At 37.2% G+C, this 25,535-nt stretch overlaps 1 protein-coding gene across 1 annotated transcript; it reads right to left on the bottom strand.

Moving 5' to 3' along the window:
* Window positions 1-1,559: 1,559 nt before the first annotated feature.
* Window positions 1,560-18,822, bottom strand: LOC100891809 (neuronal acetylcholine receptor subunit alpha-7). The gene is made up of 3 exons (XM_030994434.1): window positions 18,679-18,822; window positions 4,608-4,652; window positions 1,560-2,030 (listed from the first exon to the last, which is right to left on the bottom strand). Exons 1-3 carry the CDS (start codon window positions 18,772-18,774, stop codon window positions 1,917-1,919), a joined length of 255 nt encoding a protein of 84 aa, XP_030850294.1. The 5' UTR covers window positions 18,775-18,822; the 3' UTR covers window positions 1,560-1,916.
* Window positions 18,823-25,535: the final 6,713 nt, after the last annotated feature.

Genomic DNA, 25,535 nt, shown 5'->3' on the forward strand with positions numbered 1-25,535 from the left:
TTCATCGGAAGCCTAGCGGATGGAAGTGGATGACAGCTTTGAATACTTTATATACGAGATGCATACGCTTACATCCTTTCTAATTCCGTGCTACTAACGTTGTATAGACGTTCCATGTACCTTATCTTTCCTCCCTCTTTCCGTTTTCAGCTGCAGCGGATGTGAGTTGCGAGGATGCCCAGAGGATGCAGAGAGGATACCACGGACGTTTATAACGGACATATAACGTTTGTTGCTCGTATTTGTCGCGGATTTACATCGTACACGGCGGAAGTTCATCCGTTCTAAAAGTTTTGTGCAGCTCAAAACTTTTTGCGCGGATGAAATCACAATGGACGGATGCTCGATGGATAGAGCGTATGAAACACGTATGCAATGAGTACACAACGGATGCATAGCGTTTTCTAACGGATGGCAAGATTTGTTTACGTTTTACATCCTCTTTGCATCCGTAAGTGCAGTGGGATCGGGCCTTATCCAAAATAATGATAACTTCCCTCACTCGAAGTAGTATGTAAATAGGTAATAATATACATATACTTCTTGCATTGTGTAATTTTTTACCAGTATGTTTTAAGATCAGCGAATACAGATAAACTAAAGCTTTTCGTCTTTCACTCACTGTTCTCGCGATTTATTCTGATAAGTGCAAGATAAAAACCTTTAATATATCAGTATTCGTTGCTATATTCTTTGATTGATATTTCATTCGTTTGTGTGTATGAGGAAGCAAATACTGACTAAAAATTGTACTGTGGAGCAAACAAAAAGTTTTAAATATCAATATTCCCTTATCTCCTTTTCCTGTCATGGAAGTGAAAGATACTATTTCCCTTTTGCAGCCAACATCAAATTCTGTAGAACTTTGCAGGAATTATGAATATGTCATGTATGTGCTATCTGTGAAATTTAAACAGTGTCCTAGTATTCAAATTATGCAAGGAAACCCGTTTAACTTCTAGACTTCACTGTCAGACACTATTGAGTGACTGACTGACTGACATCTGTTTTCCTCTGGTAATAACATACATAAAATGAGCTGTAACAGGAGAATGAGCATTTGTCTACATCAATAACTCACTACTTGTAATCGCCCAAATTAAACTGATTAAATCTTTGTACCGCACAAAGCGTACGACCATTTGATAAAAGGGTCTGAAAATCAGACTATTACTCAGGTGATTGCAATCACTTAAGTCGATTTGACAACTAGTGGTCGTTATTTTCCCACTACAAGCCATTTCCAAGGCCATTCGTTTGAGGGAAGTTCTAAATTAGTATTGTCTTTCAAGTGCCGTTGGAATTCAACCTTTTCATTTGTTTGGCCTGCAAATGAAACATAGTACTTTTAAGAGGTACCTAACACTTGAGACTCACTTTGCACTGTAAGCATGGTGAGGGGTGATATGAGCTATGGCGGGATGTGGGGCCCACCATAGATCGGTACACTTGCATCATGGGGGCCCGGGGGACCAGTCTTACACCTAGAATTAAATGCGAATTAACAAACCCACCGCTTAGGAAAAGGTAGTCCAGAATCTGGTCGGTTATTTATATTCTCTACACTTGATACAGGCTGCCGAAGATGGCGTTATCAACGAACTCATACGCTCACCAGTCACCATCCCTATCAATCAATGGCCCAGCCTAACAACAACCAGGCTTCCTAATTTAAGGATCACGCCATCTCCGGCTGCCAGCGAGTGAGTACGGGAGGTCGCATTGCGTTGGTGTGGTGTAGATCAAAATTAAATCAGCCAGATTTTGGACTAAGGGAAAGGGTGCAGGATCGGGTATTACCATCTCCATCCACCTTTTCTTATCTCTTCTTTTTTCGCCACTCTATGAGGTTAGGGGGATGCCGCCCCGTTCCCACCTCGTATTCTACGCCATTAAATAAAAGGCATTGGGTAGACTTACGTATTGTAGAGGGTGGTGTCGGGCCTCCAGATTTGCGTGGCGGGAAACCGTAGCTCAGAGGTTCCTCGATAGTCTGCCGGGTCCCATTGGAGTAGCTGGTCAGTCCAACTCTAACAAAGGACACCAACAAAAAATTAAAGAGGGTTTTGAATTCATAAGGTACATAAGACACAAACACTTTTCAATAAGGCTCAATTGGCGCAAGATATAACGCTGTCGGAATAATGTTTTTTCGCCAAATTTGTTTAACTTAATTCAAGTTGTAGAGAATCCATTTGATTATATAACAGTTATTAAGGGGAAATTATTGTTGTAATTGTTTTCTCACTATGGAAAGGTGGCACTTCTGCGTTAAATATTTATAACTTTGTGTTAAACTTTTACGAAGTTTAATACCATGAAGAAATATTATTATTATCATCATCATTATTAATAGTGGTATTACTAATACCACTTAATGATAAATATGTTATTACATTACACAGATTCAGGTTTGGATAACACTATTTAATAGTAAATTGTAAATAGAAGCAGGCTTAATTATTGATTAAACTGAAGATTTCCAATTTTCTCTTTGTTTTATTCAAGATAATTGGGATGAATTCCATTATATTTTCATTTGCCCATTTGTATGTATCTAAAACGTCATTTTGTTGGACAGTCAAGTGTTCAAGGAATGCGAATGGCCAGTCAATCCTTTTCATATAAAGCAACTCATTAAATTAATCGTAACACTTATTCAGCATTTTTCTCACACTTACGAAAGAGCTCTTGACTCAAACACAGATATGTAGGTACAGTTAACCAAATTATTCATACCCTTACCAGGATTTGTAATAGTATTTAAGTTTATGTAAAATTGATTTGTCTCGATATAAGTTTCTTAAGAATGTGACGTAGTAAAGCTTACTTCTAAAAGTATTAAACAAAGTCATTAATTCAACCAGTCCACCTTTCATTCCTAAATTAGGGGGAACAAAGTCATCTAATGTACAAGGAGATAAATGATTCCTTTTTTAAATGTATATAAAAAAAGTAATATCAAGTAGTAGTAGAGGAGTTAAGCCACCTTCACAGCTTGACTTGTAAATATGTTCTATATGTAGTTTCCCATCACTTTTTTATGTTTATAACAATGATGATTGATTTTTATTCGACAAGCTTCCAACATACAACAATATACAATAATAACAGATCAAAAAAAGTCAGCTTGAACAGGATAACCCACGAAAGCTCGAGAGCTTATTTCCAGTGGGGTCCCTTACAGACATGTATAAAATTAATAAGTTAAAATAGTAATATTTACAGACAGATAAGAAAATTAAAAGAACTACTTATTAAAGATAATAATAACAACATTTAAACTGATGATAGAAATGATATTAAGTACAAGAAGAAAAAGAAGAAGGGGAAGAAGAAAAAGAGGAGAAGGAAGAAGAGGAAAATAATGATGAATTTGTAGAAATTCTATAACGTACGAAAACATAAGTATATACAACATGAAAAAGTATGAACCGACAGAAGAATAAAAATTTCAATCATATAACATGTCATTCACTTCTCTTCTCTGACTGTCAAGTATTAGGTATTCCTTTAATTTCCTCTTAAAATGATCATAGTTTCCTATTTCTTTTACACCATTGGGAAGGGAATTCCAATGTTTTATGGCATTGTAATAAAACGAATTTCCAATACTACCTACTCTTTCAGGTAAGTTAAAGTTGAATCGTCTATTTCTTGTATTATAATCATGTACGTCAGTAACAAGATCGAAGTTGGATCGAATATAATGATTCGACCTAGTATGGTATATTTTATGCACATGATGCAATACGAGTTGTTTTGATCTTTGGTCGACTTCAAGAAAACCAGCTTTAGAAAGTTCGCTGTAGCCAACATGAGTTCTTGGACCAGAACAGTTGATAAATCTCACCATTTTGTTCTGTATAATCTTCAACTTCTTTTGATCTGACTTGTTTATGTTACTATACCATGCAGGGTTAGCATAGTCAAATAAACATTGAATAAGAGCAAAACAGAGTGTACGTCTTGCTTTTAAATCCATACAACTTTGATATCTGTACAAAAATTTCAGACGAGAATTTGCTTTTTTTACAACTGATTCTACTAAAGATGAAAATGAAATTGCGCTAGCCAACTCAATGCCTAAATACTTCACAGACTCTTTTCTCTTGATTGCTTGATTATTGTGTGTCACTTTGAATTCAAATGACTTTTTAGAACTACTTTTAGAACAAAATAAAATGCTTTCTGTTTTTCCCAAGTGTAAAGAAAGCTTATTATCAGTCATCCAATCGACACACGTAGACAGCTGTTCACTGAGCTTTTCCTCAATATATTTAGGATCAGGATTTGAATAGAGTAGTACGCTGTCATCTGCGTACAATAATAGTTTGAAGTCTTTAAAAAACTTTTAACTTGTAATATTATGATTGTTAGTAATTTGTCATATTTTTAGATTATACACAAATTATTTATTCTAAATTTATATTAAATGTATAACTTGATAGGTTTACGAGTTTGATTGTACTCTTATACCCCGAAAAGGGGTCGAAAGAGTCAATCACTAATCAACAAATCTACGAGTAGTATAGTAGCAGTAGCAGTAGTTGCAGGGGTATCATCATTATCAACATCATCTTCATCATCATCATTTATATACCTACCTGATTTATTTGAATATTCAGCTTCAACATTTGGTCACGTTCATCCTGTTGAAGATAAAATAGGAATGGGAGAATTACAAGGCGGTAAATGGGTGAGTGTGATGCTCGTTCAGGTGTGGCGCGGTCAACCGCCGCAAAAACAGGGCCCTGTTTCATAAAACTTGTTATCTATAACAACTGCTAAATTTCTATGACAAATTTGCTCTCAGCCAATCAGATGCCAGGATTTCAGTAGCTTATAACAGTAGCTTGTAACTTGTTATTGATATCAAGTTTTATGAAACAGAGCCCTGAGGTCTTTTATTTTATGTGTGAATGAATGGCAACTGCGCGCAGTAAAGGACGTGCGCGTATCCACTGAGCTCAGTGTTATAACTAAAGGAATGTGAATCGTGTTACACTTTAACAAAATAAAGAAAAAAATGTTGCGGTTGTGCAGCGTCATATCTAAACGAGGATTCAGGAGGGGGACAAAATATCAGAAAAATAATCGTATTTTAGGCATTCGTTTTTTACTCACTATCACGATTATTACTCACAATAGGTACTGAAGTTGTAGTTGTATCATTTTGCGGTAATAATGCACGTACTGTATGAAATAAAAGTGGATCTGAACCTTATCGAGATATACAAATTGAATTCAAAGATATTCAACATATCAAAGCTCCTGCATACACTTGTACGTGTTTGTATTTTGTTTGCAAACATAGACACGCGTTTATTTACAACACCGAATATTATACAATGTTCGGGCAATATTTAATGATAAACATATAAGTTGAATGTCATCACGATTCAAATACATAAAGTGATATATCCTTCTCCTCATTATATCATCCTGCTTCCTCCCTACTGCTCCTATTATCTCCTCTGCTCCTAATTCATTCGCTCCGATTCCTCTTTCTGCCTTAGTTTTTCCCTTATGGTACTTTTTCTTCTATTTAGTTATTCCTTTTTTTTTTTTCCCTTCATTTTCTTTCTTTCCATTTCCCTTTATTTTCAACATCCCTCTTTTACTCTTGCTATCATTATCACTGCTTGAGATATCCTCCTCTCACGTGCTCATATTCAATCCTTTCTTTCTTCCCTCACCTCTCTCTCTCTCTCTCTCTCTCTGTCCCTCTTTCTCTATCTTCCATCTTTCCCCCTCCCTTTCAATATCTTCCTCTTTCTCTCTCCCTCTCTTAGTCTGATCCTCTATTAACTTATGTGCTTTTATACCAGCTGATAATGTCGATTTATTTTGGTTTAAAATGTACGAGAGTATTTTTTGATATATTATGTTACTTATTTAAACCGGAAAAAGAAAACTCATCAATAAATGACAAGGCCACTTCTGCTGGCACTTTGTCCGCTAAAATCAATGTCGTGTCATCTGCATATTGAGTTAATTTAATCATATAATCACGTACAAGTAAACCTTTAAAATAATCTATTTGTCTGATCTGACATGCAAGTGATTCAAAACAGAGTATAAATAAATAAGGCGACGAGGGGTCTCCCTGTCGGACACCTCTTTGTAATTCAAAATATCCTGATGAATGTCCTTGCTACAAATAAAATTGCGAATATTTGTGTAAAATGACTAAATACACTTCTGGCCAACACCAAATTTATCAAGAATATTTAAAATAAAATCTCACTCCAGTGAATGAAATTCCTTTTGATAGTCTAAGAATAAAAGAAGACCTGGGGAGTGTTTCACAAAGATCCTAAGTAGAACTTAACACTAAGTTGGACTTAAAAAGTATGGACAGCCATTGGAGCCTTAAAATGAAATATATTCAAAAGCAAAAATTGGAGTATTTTAGACTTTTCATCAATTCCACATCAAGAACATGAACTCTCCCATGATAATAGAAAATATGAATGATTTGAATCAACATTTTATGCATTCTAAAACAAAATTACAAAATGTTTTCAAGGATGCTAATGGCTTCCCATAAATTTTAAGTCCAACTTAGAGATAAGTTCAACTTAGGATCTTTGTGACACACCCCCCTGGAATGAAATTGTCTTTGTATATAGAACATAGTATCTAAAATAGTTAGAATTGATTCGCCCATGTAACGAACTTTTATGAAACCTGTCTGACATGCTTTTATTAACCTTGGTAGAATTTCACGAAACGGGTAGCAAAAACTTTCGATGCAATTTTAATATCAGCATTGAGTAGTGATATTGGTCTCCAATTTTCCAGGTACCGTTCATCCTTTCCCTTTTTTCTAATCAGAGTGATAATTGCTGTTTTTTGCTAAATGATATTGCTTATTCTTCGTCATCTTCTGCAACATTTTACCTTCATACCACCTGCGCTCATCCAGAGGGCACCACAACTCTGAACCCGATGTTCTGAACCACGCGGTTGCGATGATCCCCATAAGATCTACTCAACAACAAACACATCACTTTAAAATAGGTCATCAGAAATTGGCAGCATGTTCTTCCACTTCTTCTCCCCATTTCTCCTCTGAGATCTTGCTTGTCTTTATTCATCTTCTGTAATATTTTCCCCTCATACCACCTGCGCTCATCCAGCTCGCACCCAAGCTCTGTACCCAATGGCAATGTTTCCCGAGCATTATGCATGCGGTTGCGGTGGTCCCACTACGATCTTCTACTCCTCAACAAACATATAAAGAGGTCATCATGAAATGACATATCATCAATATTCATCACCTAGCTGTCGAGTACATAGACCTTTCCTGGGTTACCTGTCGCGTGGGGATTTCCCCGCGATTCCGACGCGGTTGCACGACACTTAATTCACACTTTCCGAATTCCTATCCTCAACTCTAGTAACTAAAACGAAGCCTAAGTCCCAGTGAGTTGGTCTAGCGGCATATTCACCTGGTAAACTCTGTCTTCGCCTACAAACTGACTCCGTCGGCCTCGGTTCGAAAGTGAGTCACGTCTTTCGGATGGTGACGTTAAAGGTCGGTCCCCAGATGTAAATAATCATATTACATTCTCGTTTGATTTGTGTGTGCTTTTTACTAATTCTAATGCGTATTATTCTTATATTTTAGTTTTATACCGTTTTTACCTTTGCTTGCGACCTTTGGTGATTTTCAATATTTATATTTCCGTGTATTACATTTTTTATGTTCGGGACCAGGATGTAAAACGTATTTTGTATCTACAATGTATATCTGATTCTTGTTATCCTGATTAAATATATTTCGATAAAAATAAATATCTGATTTAATACACACGTCTCTAAAAGCCAATCACTCACACACCCAGTGCACACTACACGTCCTGACTGCGTTCCAATTTTAAAAGAATTCAAAACAGTATTTTATGTGAACATTCAAGCAATTTAAATCTTAATGATCGAGGATCTGATTAGCCACGTAATTAATGAAATCTAAAATTGTTGGGGATTTCAAGCTTCCTTGAAGAGGGAAAAGCTAAATCGGCCCCGAATCGTAGTGACGTCAGACCAGTATTACGATTGTTTACGATTTGAAGCTGATTTGGCATTTTTTATTACTAGAAAGCATAACGGCACTAAAATTCGAGTTGTTAGTATTCTTTTCTTTATTCACAGTCTAAATAAGCAAAACGTTCGTTGTTTAGATTTCCATGACTAATAAAAATTGCCATTTCTTCAAGAATCGGATCGCATTCTGATCGCGGAGTGTCCGCCGGGCTCATGAAAGCCTAACCTTCACCCAATTGCAACCCTAACCCTATACTCTTGATGAAATGAAGCTTGGAGCGATTCTCGCGGGAGCAAAATGTCGGATCACTAATGCGGTCTGATTTGATTCGAATATCATAAGCTATCCATAGGGAGTGGAGTATTACATTTAGCCTTGCTAGAAATCGCAGCGTTATTATCTCAGAGCATACATGTATTTATTACCTGATTCAAATAAGATACTAACATATAAATATGTGAATGTCCAGTCAGGCAAATTCAAAAGAAATGCACACCAATCATCATGGAAATCACAGTATATAGATTAAAACATTACATTAGTTCAGTGTTATTGAACATTTAACATTTAGACAGATTGGTAATATTTCACTGAATTGATATACTTTGATAAAGACCTAATTTAACAAACACAGGGCAAAGGAGTCAATACTATAGCCCCCCTCTCGAATCTGCCAATTTAACTGCTATATTTCCCACCGTGTCCATCATAATCATCATCATCACTAACTAATATTCATTGAATCCGATGACCGGGGTAATAGTATATATATATCTGTAAGGCGCTTTGATATGGCCCTCCTGAAAAAAGCGCCATATAAGAAATAGTTATTATTATTATTATTATCGTCACCTTCCAAATTTCGAAGCTTTTGCATTCTCGATGTCCCTCTGCGTGTGCCTCAAGGACGTCTAATTATACAATATCCTTGTGAAAACGATTCCCAGCATTCACGTCTTCGATGACTCGTTGATCTCCCTCAAGATTCCACAAACGGAACAAACAATCCTGCTTCCTCCTTCGAAATGTGCATATCGATGCTACTCTGGGCTGCATTCTCATAACTTTCACGAGGACAATTTTGTTCCCTATTTCCGCTACTGCCGTTTTTTGTGTGGTTACTTTACGTGTGTTTTTGTGACAAGTTCGTATAATGACAGCTGTACCCGACGTGTGTAATTATGATTTCTATAATTATATCTATGACGATCAGACATAATTATTATCACGGTGTTTAAAACACACAATTAGGCGCCATTTTAGTTGCGCTAATCAAACCAATTTAGTGCATGTGTCAGTATATGCAACGGAATTATAAATTGCGCTGTTCATTTGCATTTACTTTTGCATTCACATCTTAAATTGCATTTTACTTTTACAAATCTTGGTCTGAAACGCGTCAGAACGCGTCATATGACGCACATAAACCTAGGTTTGCCTCACACGGCGCATTAAAGTTTATACAGGTTGTTGACGCAGTCCTACGTCATGAGATAACGCCTCATGAGCAATAGGTCTTTTACATTTTTTGTTGAGCCAATGTCCCAAATGTGACTACCGGGACCAAACAATCTTACAACTTTCATCATTAGGATCCCCTGCGATTATTCCTAGCTTTCATGCTGTGCTGGATAAATGCACTTCAACATGTAAATGTATTCTATAGTTGAGGAAATTTGATGAATTGTTCAAACATTCCCCAATGCTTTAAAGTCATGTTTTATTGTTCAGTTCCTGTAAATAAAGAAGAGCGGTAATTATCGAATGATCTTCTTGACCAAAAAATGAATAATGCAATGCCTTTTCCAGAATATATTTCCCGGTGACATGCACCTCGGATAGAATTTTGTCTCTTTCCGCCATGATTGTGTGCCCGTAGAATGCAGTTCCTGCCAAATAGCTGCCGTGCTGCATCAATTTGTAAATAATACCGGCCGTACGGTGACTTTCTATGGGTATCTCGTCGGTTCGTTGCCAGGCAACGCGTAATCCATACGCCCTATGGGGATTAAGACTCTTTGGAGCACAATTTGGTGTCACTTTGATCGTCTGCTTGCAGAGGAAAAATTGCGCCACATCCAGGCTAGGCAGCTGAGAGGCTTCGTATGTTTATCATTAAATGTAAGCAAATACAATAACGACCATTTATGCGCATGCTATGTTATTATCACTATTTTTTGCTTTTAGGAGTCTGTTATTACCGATTTACGCCATACTAGTGTATTTGGATGACATGTATTTGCAGGAAACCAAGTGTGTGTATTTGCTAACATAAAAAAACATTTTATGTCATCAAAGGTTTCAGATTCAAAACCCATTAATTGTGTTCCTGTATCAAATAACCGATTGCTACGAAGGTTAGTAATTCCAAAAAATGACATAGGGTTTTCATTCCTGATGGTTCCCTTTTAATAACGAAGGCTCAATATTCAGAACGTTCGTAATTCCGAAAATGAAATAAAGGGTTTAAAACGTCAAAAATGTTCTTACTTCAAAATGATAATTAACTCCATTTTTGTTCGGAGTTCCGAACCTGGCAATACTTCAGAAATATAAGTACCCCCGAAAGGCTCTGAAGAAACATCCGTTGTAACATAACAAGCCTCCCCTTCTTGTTTCTCTTTTTCCTCAAAGTGCATTCGAATGTTTTCTCTCCCCTCTCCCGTTCCATCATCCACAGCGACTTGTCAGTCTACCCTTTCCAATTTACTCCAAAGCCAGACCCTCTAAGATCTTGAAAGACAAGAGAGCTTTTCTTTACTCTTCTTGGATGACGATAACGGAAGAAAATAGAAATAAGGGCACCGCGTCGCCGCTGCATGCCGAGCTGGTGGAGATCCCCTTATTTGCTTTTGTTAGACCCGATTTCGGCGGCTGAGACACGCATCTTTATCCCATGAACCGATTGGCTTCTGTACACCTATGGGTAATATGGAAAGTCATATTGACATCCACAAAATACATTACTCTCATTATTTACACAGATTGGAAGCACGAAACGTTGAAGTGTGGCTGCCAGAAGGTGTGTATGAAGAGACAGCGTCGTTTTTAATTTGATTTCATGTTTCATGCACAAGCAATTCAAAGTAATATCGAGAGTCTTTATCCATCGATGTTTGGAAGTGAAATGTTTTAATAGGCCTACATGTTTGGATTCGCGAAATCCCCCCCCCCCCCCACGAACAAGTAGATGTATAGTTAGTGTAGACAGAAGAAAGATAAGAAATGAGAAACCAATATTATTTTAGACGCAATATTTGATTCTATATATATCATTTCTGCCCCCCCCCCACAATGAAAGAACAACAACAACAACAACATTATAATGATAATAACGATGGTGAGGCTGATGACTATGATGATGATGATGATAAATAATAATCATATTAATAATTATGATAATAATAATGCAAATAAAAATAATAATGATAATGATAATAATAATACGGATAATGATGATGAAAATTATAATTAAAATGAAAGATTTCACATAAACTGGGCGTCGGATAAAGAAAATACTGACACTGAATTAATAAAAAATCAAGCAGACTGCAAAGTATACATACACATTCCTTCATGAACAACGAACAGGCATATAGATATTTATCATGATCATAGACACATCCGAGCATCATATTCCAAGGAAACCATTCATTGTCACGGGCAACATAATGCGTCGCCGTGATCTGCGTAATTATGACGCCTTGTGATTAACTCATGTAACCCCCGGTAACAAAAACATTATTCAGGACACACTCGTCGTATCGCTTTTTAGCGCCCAAGGGTTTAATGCATGTCACGTGATCTGAAGGTTAATGTCAGTTGGAGGGTAGCCTCAACATTTAACTCGAGGTTAAAACAGAAAGGCGTTGTTTTTTTCATGGAAAAGAAGCCAATGGACAGAAAGCACGAATAGTTGATGTGCTTCCGCTGAGGGGCAGCTCTTTAGCTATTACTGCTTGTTAGCGACACGCATGAAATGAGTAATTGTTTTGTCTTTAGATGGACGGACAATTTGTCGCCCTGTAAACATATCGTCAGATAACGTCCATCTCTTCCTCGAGATTTCACGATATTTTACGATATTTTACATATACAGTTGTTTAAATTTGAATTTTAAATAGGATAGCAGATTTTCCACTTTACTTAATCTTTTTTATGGTAGCGATATACTTCTTTATTGCTTGCAGCGAGGAGCCATTGCGGTCCTTTTACATATACAGTTGTTTAAATTTGAATTTTTAAATAGGATAGCAGATTTTCCACTTTACTTAATCTTTTTTATAAAACAAGTCGACACAAATTTTAAATTAAAGCAGCTAACCTGTGATATTTCGGTAAAATTCATTAAATTGAATTAAAGTGTAAGTAAGCATGATGCATTCTAGCGACGGGGTAATGCAAATCAAAGCATTTGACATTGTAGTTGCTCATTACTGGTAAAAATAACACCTAAGAGTTGGCGATTCTGTCACTCTTTTAATCACTCGTTCCTGGCCTCCCCCTCTTCTCTCTTTGTCTCTCGTTCACTCTATTTCGTTCTATCTATTTATCTATCTCTCCCCACCGTTTGAAGTTGCTACTTTCGAACAAAATGACCTTTTCAAAGCCACGAGAGAAAAGTCGAGATTTCTCTCCGCGTATTCTCGACAATCCGTTAGGCCGTAAAAGTGCACTCCACTTGCAATCTCATAAGTCTACGCCTTCAGACCCGGTTCTTCCAACGATAGATTATTTGCACGATACAACACAGTGATACATGTGTGAAGTCGCCTCTATTGAGGAATGGAATATAGACTATCATCCAGTGAACAATGTTTTAAAATATATTGACCCCCCCCTCCCTCCCCCCCCCCCCCCCCCCACACACACACCTCCCGCCGGACCTGCCCTACCACGAACCCGAGACAAAGATATTCCCAAATAACTTAGCATGGCTCTTGAACCTCGATAAAAATCGACATCACTATAGGAGAAGAGCAAAATCTTGATATTAAAAATCCATGGAAGAAGAAATTAAACATTTTCACGCGATATTTTGATAAGAATTTGAGGATATTTTACATTTTGGGGTTAGATTCTCCTAAATATAATGCAGTAAGATTATTTTTTTTCTATTTGTTCGATGTAAACTTTTTTACGATTTGGAAACACAACCCATTTTGGTTGGATTTGAACTGAACATTCAAGTTTCAGTTTCAGTTTCAGTTTCAGTTTCAGTTTATTTTCATATTTCTCACATGTTGTATAGTACATCATTACATATAGCATGTTACATTTTGAACTCATTTTAGGATGCGTTTATACAAAAAAAAAAAAAAAAATGATACATAACACTAAGTTGAATAAGGGAAGAAATATGATGGAGCCTAAAGAGAAAGCAATGCTTGTAGGTCATAGGCTCTGGAAGTTACAACAATGACATAGTCTTGTGTATAATAAAAAAACGTAATTTAATTAAATTGAAACTTATTATGAAGAAAAATAAACAATATTCATACACTTAGCATTACTTGTATAACATTTTCACCACCCGAATTGTGAATTCACATGAAATTTATGCCTATCAAATTGGCACCAGTGTGTGACGTGTAGTGATTGAACAGTCTTTGCAAACAGCAACTCGAAGGGTGGAGACGATTGAGACATTCGTGAAGGCGTATACTCGGAGATAACACTCGAATCAATGTGTCAAGAAACGAGAATGGCCACAAGCTTACAATGAATCCCATGAAGTGGAAGAACAAGAGCAGATTACGATTGATTTTTGTCACATCATTTCTTTCTAGTGACGGATCCAAAATGAGTGCCCCTAGAGGAAGAAAAAAACCCGGAAAAACCCGAATATGGCAAACCTTGGGTGCACAAAACACAGAGAAAAATGTTCTTGAGGGTTACCTTTTCTGAGATTTTCCGGACTTATGCACCCCAAACCCCTGATAAATAAATCCTGGATCCGCCCCATTGTCAACGTTTTATGTGCCAACATATCTGATCACCTTCGTAGTACGCCTGGCGCAATGTCTCTCATCAAATACCACTTGCCTCAAAAACTGCAGCGTAGCGTGATCCAAGCCGCGAGAGGAGGAGAGGGGGGGGGGGGGGGGGGGGGGGGTGGCACTGGTATTATTGGGAGCGCCCCTGGTCTTACAATTTGGAAGAACTAACACTAAACAATGACATCAATTGTGGTAGGTTGTGAGTGGAGTCCATGTTCCCTCCCCCTTATCCCTTTCTTCTATCACTCTCTCTCTCTCTCTCTCTCTCTCTCTCTCTCTCTCTCTATCGGATATCTAATTCGCATTTTTGTTTCTCCATTGAGCCCTATCTCTCCCCCCCCCTTTCGCCATTCAGTCGGGGACATAATATACCTCCATGCCCCAATAGCCACGCCACTGCTCTTACAGTTCATAACGTGACAGTCGTTCGACGATTTCAAACAAGTGATTATAGAGATTGAACAGAGGGAAACGAGAGAAACTGAGTGACAGCAACAGCTTAGAGAAGAAAAGGGGCATCCATACGTGTGGAAATCTCGAGGAAATGTGCAATATCACACCACCAATTATTTTTCCCAAGGTCTCAATGGTTCTACGTCGCCAAGCGATATTCCTTTCACGGGGTGTCTCAAGAACATCTCAAATGGAAGGGGTACAAGTATGCCGACAAATAAGTCGAAAATCTTACAATATCCATTTAGAAAATCTTCAGATTTGCTGATTTGCTGATAGGGTTTTGATAACAGCAAATCACCAACAGATTAAAACACAAGCAGAAAAATGTAGAACTTTGCCTGCAACAATGGCTGGGGCCGTTGAAATGCTAATGCCGGTTGCACTAGATCCGCCATTTACTGACGCAAGATTGCGTCATCAATTAATGCTCTATTTGGCGCGCCATGTCATCATTATTTCAGGGGGGGGGGGAGAGATTGAATGGAAATGAACAGTGCTATATTGGGTTAACTACTGACGCGTGCGACTAATTCCCTGCAAATTACCTTGATCAGCGGAGGTAATAGCGCAATCAAAATAATGCATTGTGTGCAAGGTCCGTCATTGGAACAACAATTCTTGTTTTAATTTGCGTCTTTACACATAGGACTATACGCCACATGCTCCTTGTATAATGTATACAACCATAGCACAAACAAATCTGGAGATTGCGTCGACCAATATTCAAGACCTCACGAAACTCCCACCGCTACTCCTTCAAACCTCGATCGAAGAGACAAATCGGTCCCTTAGCTTCAAACACCGAAAATCCTAATCATCAATTTGAATGATTACCCCATCCTCCCTCTTCACGTCTTCATCTCCATCCTCAGAATTAAAAACAAAAACTGGAGCTTAATTTGCATCCGGGTTACGTTCCCCCGCCGAAATTACTGCACATTTTCATTCGCTCCATCGTATGCGGTGACACGCGTCTCACAGCGTCTCACCCGTAATCGATCTCGTTTCGTGATCGTACATAATCTGGTCGCGTTTTGGAGGGAAAACAGAAATATGAAAAATACTATGAATATTTAACAGGCGTCTATGCTCGTTTCATGTTCAAACCGAATAATAACGGTTCGTTGAAATTGTATTGATTTATATTAGCCGTCTGAATTGCATGACTTGTCATGATGAAAAAATATGATGTAGCCGCATTCAGTCTATGGGCGATATGATTTCATTTTTTATGTAACGGGGACATCTCGTTGTTTGTACAAGAAGTTAGTAATAATAGAAATTAGTTTCAAGGTATTGCCAGGGAGGAAGGGAAAATGTATCGGAGCGCCAGGAGCGATGCAGAAAGCAATGCATGGCGGACACAGACGTTTATACACGATCATTATCGGAAGTCATTATTATTCTCCAATAATACTAAGAATGTGCGATATCAAATAAGACTGTATCAGAATTATGACAACTGAGTTAATTGAGGAATACGATTGGAAAGTTCATAATGACTATTTCAAATAATCGAATACTGTTTGGATAACCCAGAAAGATAAATCAATATTAAGAGGTAAACAGTTTGACTTGATATACACTTCCTTTTTGGAGCAGTTCGCATTTGATTCAAAAGATATATTTGTAAAAATGCCAGGAAATTGTTAACATCAGTACATTACCAAATAATTGGAAAAATTAAGCGCTTACATAACTTTTTCGTGTGACAGTCCTCACAAATTTTTCAAATTACCATCATGAAATTGAGAGTTTGGGATGTGTGCTTATTTCATACAGAACTAGCTAAATAATTCGTTCATGATGGGACGCTAATGAATAAGGCTTACTTCGTTCCATAGCCGATCTTCGCGCCTTTTACTCTATCTTAGTGCTTTGCAATTTTATGCATGCCTATACTCTAACTATATTATTTATGCTATCAATCATGTTAATCATGATATTTGTAATTTCACTCATTGTTCTGCATAATTAGCACTTCCTTATTTCCATTATTACCGTTCTTTCTGTTTTTATTTGTGTGTTACTGCTTCTTTTTTTTTAAAGTCCCATGTATTCATTTCATTTCATTTTTGATGGGTGGGTTTTTTCGGTAAAAACAGTATTTTTTATGACAAAGTGATTGTTTTCAATGGGTTCCATCATCTTATTAGGAGATGAAATATAATGAATAGCATCTTTCTGTTCACTCATACTCAGATCGATCTCGTTTGTGGCGCACCGAAATATTTGGCGTAAAGCCAGAGAACTTGAACTTTACAATGACAGAAAGATATAATAGAAAGAATCCGCCAAACCATCCAGGGGCTGATCGGACAGGCACCCCACCCCCTTCCCCCAGCACACCTTAATTGTAGATCAAGTGCCAAAGTATCGAAAGAATCTGTGACCTATACATTTAAAATTTAAAAAATGCATGGTATTCGTCTTATTATTTATCACTTTTTTATGCAGATTTTATTTGTTCGTTTATTATATTTGGATTTCTCTATAGAATTTCGGATTAGCCCGAATATCCTGAATCCGCCACTGCCATAACCATCGGCACTCGTTCATCGTTTGTGACAAACTCCATTTCGTGCTCGAGCCTTTGGGTAGCTCGGCTCGCTGCCAATGTGTGCAGAAGACTTATCGGCAGGTGAGCTATCTATGATGGGCCGCTTTTAGCCGGATTTTTTCTTTCTTTTATGTTTATTCCCTATCAAAGAGGAGATAGTGAGGACGATTGAGGGAGAGGAATAAAGTGAGAGATGAGCAGGAGAAGAGGGTTTTGATGATGGGGAAGGAATTTGAGATCTAATCTCAATGGGTTTGTTGGATCAAGACAAACGAGCATGACGAGGGAACGATGATGATAGGGCGCATGTCGTATCGATTCCGGGCAATTGAGGGGGATAAGAGAGCAAGAGAGAGAGAGAGAGAGAGAGAGAGAGAGAGAGAGAGAGCGAGAGATGGAGTCATGGTATTAAGAAACCAAGAGACCAAAAAAAAAAAAAAATGATCGAGAGAGAGTGTAAACATGTAGACACCAAAAGTCAAAAATATGAAGTGATCAAGGGAAATAAATTCTTGATGCAAAGGCCGAGAAACAAATGCAAGTAATCTGGAGAGTGGGAGAGAGAAGGGTGATCTGATTAATTGGAAAAAGAGAGACAACGAGAAACAGAAAGGGTGAAATAAGCAGAAAAAATTCGAAACAAAAAGAGCTCTAAAAATGCCGGCGAGTGCCTAAAAAGAGAGAGAGAGAGAGAGAGAGTGATGGGGGAAGGGGAGGAAGAGAGGTTGGAGAAGAGGCCTACCCTCAATCCCTATCAAGATCTTGGAAAGAGGAGGGAGATGGGTAAATAAACGACAGATGAAAAGGTGTCCAATTTAGCCTCTGAGCATTTACCATCCCTCTCGTACTGCCAAACAGAACTTTTGGCACTCTTTATGTTCTTTATATACATTTAGATATCGCGAAACCATCATGAGGATGAAAGCCGGTCCATAGCTCAAGAATATTTCAAAGAATGAAAGTGAAATTATCTTAAATCACAAAATGTAAACGAGGTACGGCATATCCCATGTGGGGCACATAAGCCATCTGCAAAGCTGGTTTATGAAATTCCCCCTTATAAAGGGACAAATATCTTTAAAAATACTACTCTATCAATGAATAGACAATTCATTTAACGGCGTCATATTTGGGACTAGTCAATTGAGTTGAATATAATCTAAATTCTAGTGAACGCCAGCCCCAGGTAGTTTTGGACTTACTCTTTGGAGAATGGATTTCACTATTTGCTCGTGGATTTCCACTCCAAATGAAGCGATCCTAAATTATGATTCCTGCATTTCGAATTTATAGTCAGGAAGATCGCAAACCTTTCGGAAAATAAACGTAAGACTTAATATCATTAGCCTTGTCCATTTCTTGTTAGAAATGCGCGAACAACTTACAATCACGTATTGCGTAATCTGAACATGATTTCTATAGCACATACGATAGGGTATCGAAATGGCCCTTGACTTGACTTTTCAGAAGTAGTTGTGATCTTATCCTCCTGTATAATTATTTAGACTATGAAAAAAAAAAGGAACATGAAGGTGGGCTTACAGCTATAAAATTACTGTAAAATATGAAAAGGGTGGAAAGAAATAAAATGTAAAGAAAAGTATACTTACGATGTCCACGATCTGTTTGAGCTTGATCGTGAAATCCACCACAACCATTTCTTTGTCATTCCGTACAGGTCTCATGTGTTTGTTGTAGTTCCTCATAATATCTTCAAAAACGGATTGCTCGTCTCCTCGAAACGGCCGACCGTCGTCTGTAATAAAAAGGAAAACAGCAAAAATAATGTTAAACATAATAATAATTATAATATGAATAATAATATTGATATCAATAACATAACAACGCTAAATCAAAATATTTTGATTTAAAAGCTTCAAAATTATGAACTCGAGGAGTTGCTCTCTCGCGGTTTAGAGATTTTTGTATCATTCCGGCAACAGTATGTGGGGCATATTTTGTTGTTGTTGTTGAATATCTTGGAGTCCCACAAGGATTAATAATAGGTCCTCTTCTTTTCTTACTGTTTATTAATGATATAATCTCTTAGTATTAATAAAAACGAGATTCATACACTCTAAACATATAAATGCACATACCCCAGTGTTTCTTTATATTATTGTAATTGATAACATACCCTTAGGACGTAAGAAATGAACACAAATTTTAGGTATTAGCAATTATAAAAATCTTAGCTGGAATATGAACAAAATATCTTCCTTTGAAATCTCTTTTAATGCTATATAACTTGTTCATCTTGCCACACATTTCATATTGTAAGTTGGGGTGGGCTTCAATTGCAAAGGCATACATTAACCCGATTTATTTATTGGTGAAAAACAATTGCTTCGTATCTGTGTCGACTCCCATTATTTAGCCCATACAAATCCGTTTTTTTATGAATATAGGACCTTATCAATCTTTGATATGCACGCACAACACAATTTTACATTATGTTTAAATTCATGAATAACCTGCTTCCTTGGTGTGGGCTTCGAATGCAAAGTTATATAAATTCACCCTATTTTTTTGCCAATAAAAAGCGCTTCGCATATATGCTAACTCCCTGTTTTTAGCCCATACAAAACCATTATTTTTATTAATTTAAAACTTTGACCATCTTTGATATAAACACATAACAGAGTATGATCTTAATGTTTAAATACATGCAAAACCTTTTTCCTGATTAATTTAAGAATTTCTTGGTATTCGATAACACTATCTATTCTCACCCTAACCGGAAGTAAAGTTTTTTTTTCATTAATCCTACATTTGGGATCCTGCATCAATCAATAGAGCATCGTGGTCCAGATTTATGCTATGTACTCCAAGACTCAATAAAATCATGTAAAACCATAAATTCATTCAAATTTAATACGTAGAGAGCGTTTCTGCCCGAGTTCATCGTTTGATTTTTTTCCCAGTGTGGAATTGATACTCATTTCATTTCCATATTTCTATGAACATCCATCACTATATCATTTTTTTTTTTTTTTTTTTTACTCCTGTATACATATATACGTTTTCTATGTCAGACATATTTACATAACATTGTATTCGTTTTTATTTTCATCATCATTAGCATCAACGTCATCACCACCATCAGTTTGTAGCAATGTTTATAATCATCCACCCCATCCTCTCCGCCCGGGCTATCACGCTATCAAGCCAGTGCTTATTTTATTTTATTTTATTTCTTAGCCCTTCTTCCGCAGATTTATTAATGAATAATTCTTAATAGTGTGTCAGTTACATTCTGTTTAATGTCAAGATTTATATTATTATAATACTGTGTACACTTTAAACACATTTTTAATATTTTGTTTATGTTGTATCGCTGAATTTTAATTTGATTTGTATGTTTTGCAGAAGAAGTGAGTTAAAAAAGTAACAATGATAACGATAACTTTAACAGCAACTATGATTTTTAAAAACTAACATTAACAATAGCAATTAAACAAACCTAGGGCATTCAAATTCTGGCAGCGAGGTGATCGATGTGTAATATTTTACACCAAATGTATAGTTTTGATGAGTTCACTGTAATTAAACGTCAAAAATGAGGCTCTTGAGATTACCCTCACTTATATTAACATCACTGTGTTCATTGGGAAAATCATTGTTTTTAATATTATCATTGTTTCTCAGTATACCATGACTGTCAAAGAAGAAACAAACTCCATTGCAACTTTTAAAAATATATACATTTATACTTTAAGATGCATCTTCGCTTATACATGTAAATTTAAAAAAATATATTAAAAAAAGCCACAAGAAAATTCGTCTACTAATTAAAGGTCCGGAAAAGCGTTGACACACATTCTTTTACACACACCTCCAACAGACGAAATGGCATAACAGGCATCTATATGTGGATGAGTAGATGGTTATGCCTTTCAAGATGATCAATTTAAACACAATCGCAAGTACTTTCGAAACATCACGTCGAGGGAAAATTTAAATACTCCATAACACGCCCCGCAGAAACCATGTGAGGATTACGTAATTCTTCATTGTCAACTCCGCCCATTTCAAGAAGAGACACAAAAGGCTTTTAAGATTGCCTTAGGTTAATGATTTTTCGAAAGTAGTTGATATCGTGTCTTTAGTGTCATGTCATAGTCTAAGGACATAACAAAGAAATAGCTAAATAAAGCTTCCATTCCGGCCAAGAACATTTCGACGAGTTTTTCTAAATGGCTCTTCTCATGACAAAAACAGCTTAAATGTAGCCATCAAAACGGCTTGATGTATGCGATGTCTGGCTATATTTGTCATATTGTTCTTGTATTACGGTTTAATAACGGTGCCATACAAGGTCAATTCTACGCAGTTCTACGCCTTTGCCATGAAAAGAAAGGAGGCGACTACCCTAATGACAGTATCATTCCTTTTTAGATCCTAAGCAGAAATGCGACGGTATTGTTATAGAAACTCATTTGGCTGACACTATAGATTGATATAAAATGAAGAAAAAATGGAATATTCACTTGGGAACGGGGACAGGGAGATAAAATAAGGAATAGGGAAAAGGAACTCAGATCCCAACCGCCGAAATGATGTATGTAATTCATAATATACATTATGAGTAATTTAAATACATTTAATTCATCTAGTACGACTTGCGGCCAGTTAAATCTCAATAATTTATACATGAACTAGACCCCCCCCCCCTCCCCTCCGCACACGCCAAACTCATTTACCTTTTGAGGAGTAAAGGGAAAGAAAAGCATGCTAGGAAATAATACAAACAGTGCTCTGGCTAAAAATGAGAATACCTGAACCTTTAGGGGGAATTGAAGAGATGAAGTGGGGGCCAGTGCAGAAGAAAAAGAGATGATATTCAGAACACAGCTAGAATGAGACTCAGAGATAGATTTAAATCACAACGCGTGAAAAAAAGAGCAATAAAAATCGACGAGGCGGCACTAATCCCGCCGATATTCCCGCCTTGCTGGGCGGAAATTACCGCATTGATCCACCCTCTGCTAACAACGTCTGCTATCAATTACAGCTTTCTACCTTTGCTTTCAAACACGCCAAATATAGCTGTACACTTGCGTGACAGGATTAGGTATGATGCACAAAACGAAGTAATGTTGACATCTGCACTTTCTATTTAACGTTGGATTCAGCTGATGTTTTTTTACTTAAGCCTCGGTCACAAATGCCATTACGAACTGCTACGAACGCGGTACGAACGATTTTCAGACAATATAAATTCGGGAAGACAATGGAAAAAACAGGGAGATTCTTACGAAATAATCGTTCGCACGAACCTTTGTGACCGTAGCTTTACCTGAAACATTTTACTGATATGAAGAAGGACAAACTAATACAGCCCTTCTCACATAATATCTGTGTTCATACATTATTTGACAATGTTATAAAGTGTGAAAAAGAACTGGGCACGTTTATTTTATTGTACGTGTACTTTATAATAAAACAAGTATTGAATTAATTGTAAAGAGCATTCTACATGGTTACGAAGTAAAATAATGAGCAGAGGCGGACTGAACATTTAATTTACGAAATGCACATACTGAAAGGTAAGGACCAGTATTGGAAACGTCCCAATTTCAAAAAATGAAATGGAAGCTCTCATTACCAATTATGTGAAAGAATATGTTTTGACTAATACATGATGATAAAAAATTAGCCGGGATACCGCCTACTAATTCATATATTTGGTAAATTTGTTTCTCTCATGGTCTGTGAAAGATATAGGGTATTCCCATATACATCTTTCTGTGTATAGTGCTTGTAACTTTACGAAGAATGGGCCAAATTTCTTATCATTTTGATGATTCCAGATCCTTGCAGATGCTAGATGCTAGATGATCAACCTTTTCTGATCAATTCCACAACGTTTCTTTCACAATGCAATCGCATGACCATAACTGGTCTTTACCTTTAATGGAAGTTACTCTAACACACCCAACAAACAGCTTTTGAGAATTATGATTTTATCATGGAATAATGGATATCATGGAAACAATGTCTCATATTGTTCTAAAAAGAAAACTTCCTTATGCTATCCGTTGGTTCATTATAAATCAGAATTTAGGAATGACTATACCGTGGAAATCTTTTTGAAAATATGAATAGTGACAACATCATTTTTCCCAATGCATTATTAATAAATTTCAGATGGATTTATTCGCGGGTTGATCGTAGAATTATGATTGACTTGGAAAGGGGAATTCCATCAGAAATAACTCAAAATGCATTTATCTGGAGCGCAAATTAAAGGCCTAAAGTCGGAACGGCAAAGGGGATACAGGAGAAAGTATAAGTAGGAAACGACCTTACTAACAACATAATGATATAAGTGAGAGGGGAGGGGGATCAGGATATTTTCGATCGATCAAAATAATGTGGTCGGTCTGAAAAACAGAAATGGACAAACTCGAAGGAAAGACAAAACAGGATGGAAGCGTGCCTCATCGCGTTCTGAATATTTCTTCGAGATTGAGTTCAGGATATCACCTCTCTTCCCATTGGGGTATAGCATGGGTTCAGCCGTTGAAGGGGTACTTGTATAATAAACATTACTAGGTTGATGAAATGCGAGAGAATAAGGCAATCGAGTGACAGGAGAGTGTATAGGAAGGGGGTTATATTATCTTTTGTCCATGCTGTCTTCTCCTTTTTCTTTCTTTATATCTGTATTTCTCTTCCTTTTTCTTCTATGATTAACCATTCGGGGAAGGTTACTGTCCCCGTGCCTCCTATATAGAGTGATTAATAGAGGGAATTTCGTCTGTTAAGCGCCAGAAGGGCATTAACACGTATACTTTAACGCTGTATAAACGCCTTATTGGCTTCAAACAGACGTTATCACTTTCCTTTTCATGTTACCCCTACTCTCCCTTTATTTCTATCTTTGTCCATTATCTTCTGTTATTCACTACTTGTATGGGGAGGGGGGCACTGTTCGGATCCAATGTCCCGTCACTGGATGTCGGAAAAGGGGGTCGGATCATCTTATTTTTACGTCGCTTCCTCCTTCCCTCTCACTTTCTTTCTCTCCTTTTACTGTTTTGTCATGTTTCGCCATAATATCTTCGGGTCAGGGCAAGTGTCTCTATGCACGCACCATCTCCTTTTTACCTTGACTCGCCCTTTCCCCTCTCCCCTTCCAATTTCTTCTTATGCTTCGCCGGGTCTTAGGGGTAGGGTACGTACCCCCCTTCCCCATGTAGCCCCGGCAATGCACCTTTTTTACTATCTAGTACAGTGCCTTGAAGCTATACACAGAGATCGTCGACCAGCCCGGGACAAACGAGTTATTCTCACATTACCACCCTACGGTGATAAAACGTAGAGTCACCCCGTTTTCGATGGCGTACCGTCTGCTTCCCGCACATTATGGCGTAACCCCCCGCGAGGTATGGCATCGACTGCGCCACTGCAAGAATGCTTTCTGCTAGTAATATTGTCCGTCATTGTCTAATACAATTTGCAGTGTCTTAGACCGTGCACCTTACATGTTTTCCTTATATCGTGGCGGGGCAATGTATCCGCTATTATACCAGTGTATACGATGATGATAAGTATGTTGTCTGCGGGTTTAAAAGGAGTAATGAGGAGACGTTGGAGCGGGGATGGGACGTTCTAATTCTTGATCAATCAACCTTTTCTACAAATTCCTCAGGGTTTCTTGCTAAAGTCTTACTTCTCACATCGTAACATTAATTCTTACTTCAGGTTACTTGATAATCAGATACTTTTCTTTAAGACACTTGCTGGCAATGTAATAAATTACACCGAAAAACGTTCTTTTAAAATGATACTGAATTAGAATGCTCACTGCATACTATCGCGGCGTTATGTGCTGACGCAATAGTGTTTCAGCGACTGGTGTGGTGTTTTAGGTGACATCGACATAGTAAAGAAAGAAAATGCAAAATACACCCTGCAACAATTGTTTTAAGTTACTGGCGCATGCGCCAATCACATTCATTGGTTTGATTGGCGCAAGTAATTATACTCAATCGAGGCAAATAGAAAAAAAAAGTATGTTCTGAAATATACCTTCAATGGATAATATGGATCATCACCTATTCATAATAACAGTTTTCCGTCTCAGTTTGATGGGGAATATAGAAAAATAGATTGACGTGGAAATTTCTCTTTTTGGGGAGGGGGGCCTCTTAAAAGTGTAATATAAACTTCACATTTTGTATGTGCCAGACACATAAAGCTTCGCCCGTGGCTAAATTGTACCTGTGTCTATGTGTCTTTACATTTTCCGAGCCATTATTCACAGAAATAAAATCGACACATTTTTATAAAAACATTCTCAACAAGAATTCTATTTTGGTCCATGTTTTGGCTAAGGTATTGTAAAGATAATTATGGCGTTCAAGTGTTCAAACAGGAACGATTCGACCCATTATTATTAGGTAAACAAACCAGCTTGCGGCTATCCAAAATGCAGCTGCTTCCCAGACGGGATATGCTC

The sequence above is a fragment of the Strongylocentrotus purpuratus genome, unplaced genomic scaffold, assembly GCF_000002235.5.
Source record: "Strongylocentrotus purpuratus isolate Spur 01 unplaced genomic scaffold, Spur_5.0 spur5_scaffold_21, whole genome shotgun sequence".
In the NCBI taxonomy this organism is placed as follows: domain Eukaryota; kingdom Metazoa; phylum Echinodermata; class Echinoidea; order Camarodonta; family Strongylocentrotidae; genus Strongylocentrotus; species Strongylocentrotus purpuratus.

Bases quoted from the DNA above. Each gene is read 5' to 3' on its own strand.
- LOC100891809 (XM_030994434.1), bottom strand. From the start codon at position 18,774: ATGAGGAACTACAACAAACACATGAGACCTGTACGGAATGACAAAGAA. The intron at 4,653-18,678 runs GTAAGTATACTT...TATCTTCAACAG, and splicing joins TCAAACAGATCGTGGACATC to GATGAACGTGACCAAATGTT. The intron at 2,031-4,607 runs GTAGGTATATAA...GTCCTTTGTTAG, and splicing joins TGAATATTCAAATAAATCAG to AGTTGGACTGACCAGCTACT.